This window comes from Mangifera indica, chromosome 20 (genome assembly GCF_011075055.1).
Source record: "Mangifera indica cultivar Alphonso chromosome 20, CATAS_Mindica_2.1, whole genome shotgun sequence".
Lineage (NCBI taxonomy): Eukaryota > Viridiplantae > Streptophyta > Magnoliopsida > Sapindales > Anacardiaceae > Mangifera > Mangifera indica.
Genome location: NC_058156.1, coordinates 7806404 through 7821454, shown reverse-complemented (window position 1 = coordinate 7821454; position 15051 = coordinate 7806404). Strand labels below are relative to the sequence as shown.

At 31.5% G+C, this 15051-nt stretch overlaps 1 protein-coding gene across 1 annotated transcript; it reads right to left on the bottom strand.

Moving 5' to 3' along the window:
- Nucleotides 1-9617: 9617 nt before the first annotated feature.
- Nucleotides 9618-12918, bottom strand: LOC123204022 (methylsterol monooxygenase 1-1-like). The gene is made up of 5 exons (XM_044620548.1): nt 12368-12918; nt 11892-12214; nt 10598-10745; nt 10474-10506; nt 9618-10053 (listed from the first exon to the last, which is right to left on the bottom strand). The coding sequence occupies exons 1-5, from the start codon at nt 12695-12697 to the stop codon at nt 9985-9987; spliced, it is 903 nt and encodes a 300-aa protein (XP_044476483.1). The 5' UTR covers nt 12698-12918; the 3' UTR covers nt 9618-9984.
- Nucleotides 12919-15051: the final 2133 nt, after the last annotated feature.

Genomic DNA, 15051 nt, shown 5'->3' with positions numbered 1-15051 from the left:
TTTGACTAACTTGCTTCTATTGTGCTCGTTTAACAAACCGTCTAAAATTCTAGCCAGGTACTTTGGGTGCACATTGCTGCTGAAAGAGTGAATTAGGTAAGAAAATGTGAAAGCTTGATATCACTTTCAAGGAATAAATAAAGAGAGAAGAAAAAAGCTCTTAGGGAATAGAGTAAGTCTACACAAATTGAGGTAGTAATATTTGATTGGGTGATTTTATAGTGAAAAAACAATAATTATATCACCAATCACAAACTACCACCTTAATTTGTATTGACAAATTTGCGTAATTTATTTTTATGTATAATTTTATTATGAGAAAAATGGAGATAAAAGAACATTTTCTTTACTCGTTGAAGATAGGCAACAACCTTTTAAATATTATACAAACAATTCCCATATCACTCACGTTCATACCATTAATATCACGTTTGTCTACCAGCCCTCATGCAAAACGACATGGCAAAACTACTTGGTCTTTTTCTCCCATCTTTACTTGCCCGAAATGGCAGAATTTGCCATTACCAAAGGCCAAAGGACTATTTCCCACCCAAACTATGCTGAATTTTCAAAGTTCCCCCTATTAACTATGAAAATACAGTTTATCCACCCATGACCGGTTAAATTTAACGGAACCCTAATCTCTAAAAATTTAATCTCATTTTCCCCCCTAAAAGTTTAAAAACTAACATTTTTTCCCTAAACTAAGTTTGAAAAGATCGCATTTCCCCCCTAGGGTTTAGTTTCAAAACCCGTTCACTTTCTCCGGTGCTATTGCCGGCTGTCTCTTTCTCCTGACGGTTTCTCTTCCACCGACGACCCTCCTCAACTCTATCCCAACCCATCTGGTGTCGAGAAATATCATCTAGGAAGAGAAATCGTCTTCCCAGATGACGAAGACGATCATCTTTCCAGACAACGTCTCTCGGCACCGGATGGGTTGGGGTGGAGTTGAGGCGGGCCATCGGTGGAAGAGAAACCATTGGGAGGGAGAGACAACAGGCGATAGTGTCGGAAAAAGTGAAAGGATTTGGAAACTAAACCTTGAGGGGAAAATGTGATCTTTTCAAACTTGGCTTAGGGGAGAAAAGTTAGTTTTTTAAATTTAGGTGGGGAATGAAATCATATTTAAATTTATTTTTAATATTAAATATAAAATAACGATTTTGCCCTTACTACCGTTAATTTTAACTGTTCATGGGTAGGTAAACGGTATTTCCATAGTTAATGGGGGGAACTTTGAGAATTCAACATAGTTTGGGTGGAAAATAGTCCTTTGGCCATTACCAAATATTAAGTTCTGGGTTTTCTTGCAAGGTCACTCACTATCCCATATGGGTAATGTTCAAACTTTGGTTAGTGCTACACTAATTGATGGGACCATTGCTTACATGTGCTAAGTGTGTCTCAAACAGTCAAGTGGTATATGGGTCTTTTTTCGCATATGTGACAGTGTTGTAATTCTGTGAATTAGTCAAGGGCATTCAAGTCATTGCGTGACTAGGATTTTTTTGACCTAGTATATAAAATCTCACTTTTCTCCTTTAGTTACTGTTGGTCTATTGAGTCTCATTCATTTGGTGAGAATTTGATACTTCTTTTGATAAGTTGTTTACCAAGTAGGTTAATTACATATTAATTTTGTAATCTCGGATGAATGTTTGTATGCTGTTTGTACTTGGACTTTGATTTAGTGGATTGACTAGACGAATATCTCTACCTTGGATGTAAGATTTCATTTGAGAAATCCGAACAAAATAAATACTATATTTTTTGTTTCTTGCATTTATCTTGATAAATCTTGGGCTAAAATTTCAATAAGTGGTATCAAAGCCACTTACCTGTACCAGTATGTAATATTCTTAATTGTTCTTGTTCGGTTTGTGTCAATTTTGTTCTATTGGTTTACCGATTTGTATAAAGAATGTTAAAGACACACGAATATGTTATTTTGGTTCTTCTTTGTATTGGTTTGTACTATTTCTTGGTATTGCTAGTTCTTCTTTGCTTATTTTGTAGAAAGAACAATTCAACCACTATATGACATACAAGAATTGACATAGAACCGTTTAATGGCAAGATTGATTTCAATATGTAGAGGAAAAAGATGAAAGCAGTGTTAGTTCATCAGAAATGTGATAAAGCACTCGATGGTGCAAAAGCTTTGCCTTTTGAAATGTTTGATGTTGATAACGTTGAGGTATTATAAATTGCATATAGCCTTTTAATACTTCATTTTTCTGATAATGTCCTTAGACAAGTTGATGAGAAAAATACTAATGCTAAATTGTGGTTAAAACTTGAGTCTCTTTACATGAATAAATCCTTAACTTGTAAAATTTACTTGAAGAAACAGGTTCTTTGTTTTAAAATGGATCCTAGTAAGAGTCTTAAAGAAAACTTGGATGAGTTTAATAAAATAGCTATTAATCTAGCTAATATCGAAAAAAAGATTTTAGATGAAAATTAGGTTATAATTATATAAAACTCACTTCTTAAAACCTTTAGAGATGTTAGAGCTACAATCAAGTACGGTAGGGATTCATTATCTTTAGATGATGTTCTAGGAGCCCTAAGATCAAAGGATTTAGAAATTAAGATTGAAAAGAAAACCATAGGTGAAGGATTACAAGCTAGAGGCAAAACTACAAAGAAGTCAAATCCAAAAGATAAAAGAAAATTTAGGTCAAAATCTAAAACCAAAAGGGTTTGTTGGCACTGTCATAAAAATGGGCATATGAAAAAACACTATCTTGAAAGAAGGAAATTAAATTCTAACACTAATACTATGAATTTATTTAATGGTTATGATGATACAAAAGTGTTAGTGTTGACTAAGGGAATATCTATAAATGAGTAGGTAATGGACTTAGGCTGTAGTCTTCACATGACACCTAGAAGAGATTGGTTTCTAGACTTGAAACAGGTAAAAAGGGGGAAAGGTCCTAATGCATAATGATGAGTCATGTGATGTAACTAGTATTGGTTCAATAAAATTAAGAATGTCTAATAATTTTGTTAAGATTTTAGGAGATGTTGGGTTAGTGTTAAAACTTAAGAGAAATCTTATTTCACTAGGTTTATGAGACTCTAGTGGGTATATATACAAGTATGAAAATGGAACTTTAAAAATAACGACAGGTGCATTAATTGTAATGAAAGCTAGACTGGTTATTGGATTGTACATTTTAGAAGGGTTTGTTGTAGGGGATAATATGACCACAAATTTTGATAAAATTGATGAAACACTTTTATGGTATAAAAGACTAGGTTATATAAGTCTAATAGGATTACAACACCTATATGGTATAAAAGACTAGGTCATATAAGTCTAATAGGATTACAACACCTATGTAAACAAAATCTAATAAATTCTAAAAGAATTGGTACATTAGATTTTTGTGAGAATTGTGTGTTAAGCAAATTACAAAGATTAAAATCTGTTACTGCCACACATAGATCGAAACAAATTTTGGACTACATACATTTGGACTTATAAGGGTCCTCTAAGGCATTTAATTCTCTTTCTAATGCTCATCATTTTTTAACTTTTGTTGATGATTTTTCTAAAAGAGTATGAGTTTATATTCTAAAAAAAAAATCAAGCTTTTGAATCTTTTAAAGAATGGAAAACTTTGGCTGAAAATCAAATAAATAAAAGGATTAAAGTTTTGAAAACTGGTAATGCACTTGAGTTTTATAATAAATTGTTTGTAAATAAGTTGGAATTCTAAGGCATGGAATATGTATTGACACTCTACAACAAAATGGCTTGAAAGAATGAATAAAACAGTTTTAAATAAGGTAAGATGTATGTTAGCTTATGCTAGACTTAAAGATTTTAGACAAAAGTTGTCTTCACAACTTGTCATTTGATTAATAAATCCCCCTTGTCTGCTTTGAATTTTAAAAAACCTATGGAAATGTGGTCTAAAAGGCCACTTAAACTAAATGATTTGAGACATTTTGGTTGTTTGATATATGTGCATGTAAATTCAGGCAAACTTAATCCTAAGGTTTTAAAAGCAATCTTTTTAGGCTATCTTGTGGGCACAAAAGGTTACAAAGTTTGGTAAATTAATGAGTTTGTGTGCATGTTAATGTTAAATCAAATGATAATTTCATGTGTTGATGCGACTTCTCGACACAAACTGATGTATATAATTTAGAGTTTTGCATAAGATATACTATGATAGCAAAGGTTAGATTTTAAAAAAGACTAAGATAAATTTGCTATAGGTGTGTGAGGAGATGAATTGAGATAGGTAAAATAAATAGATTGGACAAAGGAGTTTTTATGTGGTTTTGGCCTAAGGATTAGAAAACATATGTCCATGTTGTTCTCATTAGATTGAGTATAATACAATAATAAAACAAAATGATATGTGTTGTGTATAGTATTCTATTAGTTTTCTTCCCTTTCTTTCCTCCATATATACAAGACTTTTTTAAGAAAAAAGTACATTTGAAACTCCTCTAATTTAGGGCCTTAACCTATGATTTGAATTTAAATGGGAGAGAGTTATGCCTATATTGACAACATCTTTGCTTAAAGGAAGTTAATATCTTATTGGAAGACCATTGTGAAGAAGTTGTATTATAGAATCTGGTTGAGTCCCTCCTTTGACAATTGCTAGAGAACTTTCTTTTTGATATGTTGTAGATTTGTTATCATCTTGTCACTTGTCATGATGTTTGAGAGTTCAACCCATTATAAGCTTGGGCTAGAGATTACTTGGTCACCATTTGTTAGGCGTTACATCTAGTTATACTTCAAGGGATGATTCAAAGTGATTAGTTTGATTACACAAAATTTTCCCTTTAGTTCTTGGAATGCGAGGCAGACTTTAAAAACTTCAAGAATCTTCTTTACATGGAGATCTCATCGTATCTTTCTAGATTATGCAAGTTGGCACTATCATGATCTCGTACATTTTGTGTGGTGTATCCATCTTATAGCTCCACCTTCCTTGTTGAATACGATTGGATGTGCATTGGTTGCATCACAGGTTAGTTAGCATATGTTCATGAGCAAATCAAATGTTCATGATAGATGCTTTTTTTCTTATAAAATGAGAAGCTTGGACTGCAAATTTTCCATAGAGTTTTTTGCTTCAAGAGGTGGCTTTAGCCATTTTTATTTGAATTTGATGGAATATGGAAGTTCGAAGTTTAAAGCTTATGTAGAACAAGAAGATGTAGGGAGTAGTCTTCATGATGATTTCTTATATATCTTGGTAGGTTGTGTTGGAGTATGCATTCTAGAACCAATCATTTAAGGTTATTTGTGTAATTTCATGATAATTTGATCGCAAGAACCCTCTGAGCATGTATGGTGGCAAATCTAAAAATGTTCGTAACCTTAGTATTATTTTGACCAATAACACATATAACATGAAAATACTATCATAATATTGAATGTCATATTGAAAGATAGCAACAGATCTCATGTGTCAAGGGTATTGGTGTTAACTTGGTATAATATATATGTGTATGTTGATTGCATGTCCATCAGACTAACCTGCTAAAAGGATTCCATATGATTGTATGTCAATCCTTTAATGGACAATAATACATGTGATCTTTAAATTTGAGATCACCATAACGTTTCATATACCAACTGATTTAGTTTAATGTAGTCTTTTTTGAAGGTTATCAATACAGTAGTTAGCTATGTCAAAAAGTATAGTGAATCTATGATGAATTAACAAAAGATTCATTGCTCCGGATACGGGAGAAATATATCTTGTGCCACCATCAAATAAGATAATTTTTATTAAAACTTCAACTAAATATGTCCTTTGAAGCAGCTTTCCCCACTGAAATTGAAGCACCATCAGGTAAGTGATAAGGAAACACTAAAGTGAATTCAGTTTCCACTTGATGAAACCACAAGTACCAATCTTTCATCCCAAGTATTCTATAACAAAATTTTAACGGCCACGGAGCATGATCTTAAATGGAATTCATATACTACTAACATTTTCTAATAACAAATTTAAATAAAAAACAAACAAACACACTCATTTCTCAATTAATGAAACCTATTAAGCTTTCTTCCAAAGTATTCTATCACAACAACATTTTTCACAAACAACGTGAATATCAATCATAGATAAATTAATCCTCCAAATTAATTTTTCCAAGGGAGGCTGAATTGTATCATATTAAAGGGAGACATATGTGAATAAAGTAATGTGTTATTCAAAATACAAAATTCCTGCTCAATTATTATCACAATTCTAACTAAAATGTCACAAAAAAGGCTATGGAAAAACAAAACATTAATCAATAAACCCTCATATCTAAAAGCACCACCTCAAATTAAAAAAAGCAACCTTTTCAATCAAGAATATGCAATCCTAGAAGCCAAAGAGAAACAAATGAACAAAATTTTCAAACAACCTTCTCAAGACTCCAAGCAAGACCTTGAATAATAAGTGAAATTCAATACGGGAAATCCATCAAAATTAGAAAGGATTCTAGTGCATACCTTTAACAGATTGAAGAGTTGATGGAGTGTGCATGCGTCATGCTTCATCGTCGGTATTCCAAAAGAGTTTATCGCCGGAGTTAATGCTTTAAAGTCAATCATTTTGAGGATATTGTATTCATATTGTACACTTTTGTAATAGATGTATCATATTTATGTATTAATAAAATGACATTTTTTTCATTTTGTTTTACATATGTACTTATGCATAAATCGAATGCCTTTACCATAATGAAGGAATTAATGTATATCTTGATAATGAGACCCCCATATGGACATATGGGTGGTTATTATAGAAATCTCTATAGCTAAAGTATTATTGTAACAAAGGGTATACATAATACAATAAGGATATCGTAATATTGAATAACTCCATCAATAGATAATGACAAATCTTCTGATGATATGTTGGGATGATAAGAGAATTTGATTGCATAATAATTATACTTATGACAAGTTAACATCTTCCACAAACTCTTCATCTTTAAATGGTGATAATGTCTTACTATTACTAGAGACCACTCTTGGCTTGTGATTAAAAAACTAACAAATTGTAGATTGGTCATGATTTTATTTATCATCAACACGATGAAGGACCTATAAGTCACACATAATAGGGATTGACTGTCATGATTTAGAAGTTGCGTAATGAGATTGGAGTTGATGTACGAGAGAGACTACTATTTTCACATAAGAGAATGATTATCCATAGTTTGTGTTGTCCTATTCTAATATTATGGAATGTCCGTTCTAAGCAATGGGCAAAAGGTTGACTAGGGCTACATTGGCAAATGGTTGTTCCATAATTTGGAACGCTTACTTTACCAGAAATGTAAATTAAAACAATATTTCACCTAGCCATAATTGTTCATTTTACTCTACAGTTTCATAATTTTTCTCTTTGGAAATTCTCTATAATTTCAAACAATCTAATCATAGGGTTGCTAAAACTACCTTGAGTTCTTTATCACTTCTTTATTGGCCAAAGGACTTATTCCCACCCAAAGTATCCTGTTTTCCCAAATATCCCCCCTTAATTATGAAAATCTCAAACACCCATTCATGAGAGGTTAAGTCTGTTAGTTTCAAAGGTAAAATCATCATTTCATCTGTAATATTAAAAATAAAATAAAATTTAATCTCCTTTTCCCCTTAAACCCAAAAAACTAAAAGTTTGCCTTCTAGATCAAGTTTTAAAAAATGACATTTCCCTTCCAGGGTTTAGTTTTCAATCTCCGGAGTCAAATCTAGGCCATCACAAGTGACGAAGAGTCTCCGACGTATCATCATGCTCTGACGGTCTCTCTCCCTTCATTTGGAATGTCGATCGACGAAGATATTGTCTGAGAAGATGAAGAGAACAAAGCTTTTGGTCTTCTCAGACAAGATCTTTGTTGGTCAACGTTCTAGAGGAGGGGAGAGAGATTGTCAGAGCATAATGATGCATTGGGGACTCTTTGTTGCTGGTGATGGCGTCGAAGATTGAAAATAAACCTGGGAGAAAATATTATTTTTTAAAACTTAATCTATAGGGCAAACTATTAGTTTTTAGGGTATGAAGAGAAAAAAAAATTAAATTTTAAGGGGTTAAAATTCTGTTAACTTTAATTGTTTATGAGTAGGTGTTTGAGATTTTTAAAATTAAAGGGTGAAAACTTGAGAATGCATGATACTTTCGCTGAGAGTAAGTCCTTTGGCCCCTCTTTATTTCTTGAATAGTGATGATCTTGCCACCCCATGTGGACACGCGGTAGTCTTTCTACTTTGGAAGGATTGCGGAAGTCTCATTCGTGGGGAGATCTCGAAGAGGAGAAGCCACAAACACTGATATATGATTTATCCTTCTCTGATTTCATATTATAAGTCAATTCATACAACTGAATTATGGTTAGGGATTGCATATTTGAATTTTTTTTTAAAAAATTTTGTTGCATTTATTTGTTCAATTGACACATTTGCACCATCTTTTACACTTAAGATGGAGGTTTTTTTATCATCGGAGGGAGGAGTCGCTAGCAAGAATTAGGACAAAAATGTCAATGAGTGTATTAGATTTCACTATTTCAGCTCTTGAAGACTCAAGAAGTGTGGATGCTTGATTTTGTTTAGAATAAGATAAAACTATAATCATTTTTATATAGAAAAAAATAAATATTTACTTGTTCAAAAAATTTCTAAAATAATAGCCCGCAAATATCATTTTCTAACTATAAGCTCGGTAAAAGTAGGACAAACAGAGAACTGAAATACTATTTTGCAATTGATCAACTCTTTTTATAGGCTATCAAGAGGAGGTGATCCTTTCCTTAGCTTTGCTTTTGCTATCCTATTTAACTAAACAGGGTGAGCTTAGGGTAAAGTTGAAATTTGTAGAATTTAAAAGACAAAAAAAGAAAGATGAAAGATGGGGACGTGACTCTCTGGGTTTGCTTTATCTTTAACATACTCCAAATTTTGATATGAGAAAGGGCCCTGTGAAAGATACTATTAACAAATTTTAAAAAAGTTTACAGTTTGGTCAAATTTTAAAATAACCCAAATTGCAACCGAACTCGTAAACCAATTTAAAAAAAAAAAAAATTTCAATCCAAAATAAACTATTTTGTTACCCACACAGAATTTTGAATAAAATATTTTAGTATATGCATTACGCTATTTTTTTCACACCCGTTGCCAAAAATGTCGCATTCAGCCTAAATCCAAATTCATATAGGACTAATTCTTCACCTAGAGGCTTGATCCTAACTACCAAGAAACATGAAAGTTGATGCCTAAAAAATCTTTACAAAATCTCCTGGATATTCCTCCAGTTACAAGACAATAGAGTAAGACAAATTCTATAGTTTATTATCTTAGTGGATACGTATGTATTTGGATCTCATACGTATGTTATTTTATTTTTGTAACTAGATATCCATCTGTGTTTGCTACATAAATAAACCCGAAACACAATAACTAAATCCACAATCATTGTATCAAATAAATCAAAATTTCAAAAATATGATAAAGACTTGTCTTATGTTATTTTATTTATTCCAAACATTTGTATTCAGTTGAATGCAATACAACGGAATTTTATCTCCATTTTTGTTTGTTTATCTTTGTGTACATAACTCGCTAGTCCTTATTTGTCAATTTGATTTTCTTTTATATTTCAACCAATTAACACGAAAGTCTTGATTGGAAACATCAAATTCAAATTGTCCACTAACATTGGCATATGTTTCAATGCTAAGCTAATACTTATATCAAGATTAAAAAAACGAGCTATAGTTTCAGTTTATATATCCTTACTTGACCATAATGTCCAAAATTCTAGACCTTGACAATCAAGAATAAAGCTCGCCTCAATCTTCACAAAATCACAATCCCAAGTTAAACACTTCTATTTTACCAGAATGGCAAAGAAATGTCTACTTGAAATCAGAGATTTCCAGGAGCAGTCACCGGCAAGAAATATGAATCCCAACAAGGATTTAGCAATCAGAAGATTACTCCAATTTAAGATCTTGATAATACCCTCCATTCTGTTCACCAATTCCTCTTAACTCCTCTTTCATCTGAATCGGATCAAGAAGAAAAATTAGCAAGAAAAGAACCAGGACATGAAGGATATACCTGATACACAACAGTGTGTTATAACTAAAGATAAAATGGAACCCAATATGGAGCATTTGTGGTCAATAGGGAGATTAGTGGCCATGAATCAAAATGGACAAGAAGTTCTAGATGTATAAAAAATGTCTGATTCTAGGATCTATCCAATTCATAAGAGGTGCAAACAAGTGTCCAATCTCTCTAAACATATCTATCCTCTTTTAACTTAATGTTAAAATCAATTGCTTTTACTACCTTTTATCACATTTTCATTTACCTATATTAACAAATAGTAACAGTTATTCATATGTTGAAGACAAAAGTATACACGACCAAGATACCATAGGAGGATAATAAATTATTAAATGAAAAGAAACAGTTACCTTGCTAAGGACCTTCTTTTGATAGCGATAGCCCTTCAAAAAAAAAAAAAACCAATAAATTTCAGAACCATTCTATCAGTTGAAATTATTTGCCGAAAGCATATTACAGACAATCGGTAATTACCTTATCAGTTCCATAAATGAAATCGCAATAGGTGAAAACAGAAGCAAAGTTGCTCTGGCTTTGTCCTCCCACGAAATGATGATAGTCATGGTACTCTGCACCACCATAAAATGGAATGTACTTTGTAGGAGTCCAGGGGAAGTCATACCTGCATAAGAACAAACAAATTATGACAACCTGTCCGGCAATTGCATAAGACAACAATGATAGAACAAAGCAACAAGTGAAACCAGAAGCTTCAGCCCATAAATGATACAAAAAAAAGTTCTGCAGATAAGCATCTTTGGAGAATGGTACAAAACCATCATAACAATGAACAGCTAAATATAAGTAGGTCATTAATATCAAATAATTATGTGTAGGAATTTATTTAGCAGCATGATTTCTGCAAAAGGTCAAAGAAGCTCTTTAGGCCTTTTAGTTGAAATTCCGTATACAAGGAAAACTTGAGTTTCTTTTCCATTTCAAAGATGCGTCAAGTAGCCACTTTAATTAGTTTGTAGAAATTAGTTATCTTTTCATAATATTAACAAGCCTACTTTTATAGTCCAATGATGATCAGAAAGCATATGCAGCAGCATGACAACGGAAGTGCGGACAATGCTCTAAAGAAGAACAAAAATTGGAGTGCATAATGTTGAACATAACGACCAAAAGAAATAAATTAGCAGCATACTTCAGCTCACTAAGTAGCCAAACTTCAAGTTCTTTGATATCCATCAACTGAAATGTTATAGTTCATATAATCTAACCAATAATGAAATCTTTAAAAATGTCATTCGTGGATTAAAAAAATCATTAAATGGCATGCAAACATGAGCAAGAAAGAACCAAAAAAAAAAAAAAAAAAAAACAGAAAGAAAGAAAAAAGAAACCACCTTTTGCCAATTTAAGGACTTGCCAACAAAGTCGGGATAATAATAATCACCCAAACAGCAAAGCAAGCAGTTCATGCTAAAATAACTTATAAACATGAGCCAGCAATTGATACAAACTGTGGCTTTATATGAATCGTCCCTTTTGCCCAAATTTCAGAGATTAATCAAATTGTGCAATTATAAACAAAGAGAAACAATTTAAAAAAAAAAAAAGGAACTGTAATATTGAAAAGGAGAAGGCACCATACTAATCCTCGCCCTCATTAACAAAAGAAAAGACATTAGTGACATCTTTAAGTCACTTTCCGAAGAATTCCACTAAAAAGACAAGGCCGTAAGTAAATTCTAAAGTTGACATCATTTAGTCACATTTAACTAAAGAAAAAAAAGAAAAGAAAAAGAACATGCACACATACCCACTATGAGTCTCAATGGCCTCAATCTGCCGCAAAGCAATCCACAACCAGAAAGTAATCATGTGGCCAGGAACAATTGCCGGACCCAGAAAAGATGGAATCCCAAGTATCAAAACCTCAGCCCAATGCGCATATGGCGCAGCATATGAAATTGGAGCAGAGTATTCATGGTGAACACGGTGGATTTTCTCATAACCCCATTTCGCATGGAGAAATCTATGGATCCAATAATTTGTATAATCCTCCACCACAAAGTACACTGCCAATTGCACGAAAATCTCCCACCCCGATGGCAATGGCAACCCAATTCTAATCCCAACCATCTGCATAAACACACAAACCTTATCAACACAACAAAATCTTATAATACAATTCATAAATTCACAATAACTGCACACTAAGTCTCACATGATTTATCCAAAATTTCAGTGAAAATGAAAGAAAAAAAAAAAAACAGAACCCAGAAGGAAAATCACCTTGATGGCGGGATAAGACACGAGCTGAAGCGGGCCAACAACAAGAAAAAACATGCGCATAACATCCTTGTAACACCGAAACATCTCAGAAAAAGAGAGCCTAACTTTAGGCTGAATCTTGTACTTATCAAAATTACTAGATCCCAGTAGTTCAATCAGCACCGTGGGAAGAGGCACAACAGAAAAGATCACAAATAGAAACAGAATGTTGTGGCAGTAGAGATAGTAATCCGATTTTTGAGCCGAGTAATTGAACCATAAAGTCTCCGCAAACGTCAGGTTCCGACCCAGAGCCGTGGTGGCTTCTTCGAGAGTTGAGTAGGGCAGCATTTCAGTTGTGCCGAAGATCGGACAGTAATGGTGGCGCGTGGTGAAAAGATAGAGTGACGGCAGGGGACCAAAACAAGCCGTTCAACTTGGTTAAGTGGTGCGCTGGCAAGAGATATTTGTGCGTTAAAATATGCGGGAAGGGAACTTCGAAACCATAAGAAACCAGACAAATTGAATGCTCGTTTAGTGATGCCTACGTCGTCATCTTCTTATACCATATTTTAGTGCTTGCTCTGGTTTTTATATGGCTTTTTTTTTTCAAATAAAGGTTAATTTTAAGTTTCATCAGTTTCAGACTTCTTACCAATTTTTTATACATAGTAAATTTTTAGAAAAGTTGTATACATTTATATACGGATTTTTTGTGAAAAATATTATAATATTTTTTAATAACTTTAATTAATAAAATTATATAAAAAATACTGCAAATTTATATATAAATAGTGATATTTTACTATTTAATTGGATGTTATTTAATTTCTAATTTAAATTCACTCAAAAATAATATTTTTTTTATAACAAAAAACCCCCACCTGAGTCGGAGCATCATATTACACTAAATTAGATAAATTAAAAGTTTGATCTTGATATATCATCATAAGAGACTTCAATCTATAGTTTCTTATATATGAAACCTATTTTTTTGTCAGTTAAGTTATCATTTGAAGTGAAAAATAATATTTTCACCTAACAATAAATTATGTGTATTATTATATGATTAAATAATTTTAAATTAAAAATAAAATAATACGTAATTATATAATAACACATATAAATATATATATAATTATGTATTTAAAATTAATATATATAATATTATTATTTCACCTAAATATTCTTTATCAATGTTTAATGAGACACATATTTGTGGATGTTGCTGTTAAAAATTTCCCATAAAGAGAGAGATTTTAAAGTGGCCCCACTTATAATTTGAAAATCTATATCTAGTGTTATTGACTGTCGTCGAGAAATTTTGCAGAGTAATTATGTTCGATATGAAAATGATATCCATTTGCCTACGTGTGATCTCACATTTATACGACAAAAGTAGGGGATAGTTTTGTAATTACATTTATAAAAATAGATATCTCTGGTTCGAATTTTCTTATTGTGACTTAAATTCACTATATCAAGATTCCACGTCATATCAATAAAAAAAAAATATATTTATGAAAGCGTAGTGAACATTGAGTCACCTAATTAATTGTACCTCTATAGTTGATGAGTTGACAACAATGATTTAATAATTATTTCTTCACTACTGTCAAACATATAAAAAGAAATAATAATATTATTATAAATTTCCTCTCACAACCTCATTAATGACATATAAATAAAGATGTAAATAAAAATTGGGTTTAAACTGAATTCCTCAATCTATTTATAATGTATATTCTGTCATTATAAATAATAAAATATAATAAATATGGTTTATATGAGTTATAAAATGTATACTAAAATAATATTAATGAGATGTGTTTAAGACCCAATAATTTTATTATACTATGTGATCATAAAAAAATGAGTTTTAAAGATATTACTCAAAACATTGATAATAGGCAATATATATCGTTATTGATACAAAGGTATTATATAAATAGACATGTCAATTGGGTTAAGCCTCTGAAGTCCAATATTAAGGTCGATCTGACATTGTGGTAGTAGCCTTCCTTTGGTTGGGTTGTTTTATTTTTTTAATTTTTTTATATAATCAATCCAAATATTTTTTATTTCTAATTTTATTTACAAATCTCTCAATCTCAATAATTTTATTTATAAATATCTCAATCTCAATTCTTTCATTATATTTTCAATCTCATTTTCTCTCATCAACTCTCTTTTAGAAATTGTCTGAATTTACAAATAATAATTTTTTGTATTTATAATTTTATTTTTATTTCAGTTTTATCATTATAAAAGATTACAAATGAATTCAATATCAAATGAATTCAGAAATTTGGATGTTAAGGACGAGTAGATAAATGATATGCTATATATATTTTATCTATATTTGTAATTATACAGTATGTAAATTAATTTATTTGTATTATTTTATAAACTTATAATATTTTTAAGCATGTGACCATGATATTCTTTTGCCACAATTAAGAGATTATAAATAAAATGTTTAGGATACTATCCTCCGTTTTAATAATTGAAAAATAATTTGTATTAAAAATTTTTAATAAAAATTTTAAAAAATTGTTTAAATAGGCTGCCCTATTAAGGCCCGACTCGACCCTATATATAGGGTCGAGCCTTAAGCCTTAAAAAATCCATAGGCTACCGACCCTTGAAGGCTCAATACTATGTGGGCCTAAGGCCCAGTCTAGCTCGATTCATTGACATGTCTA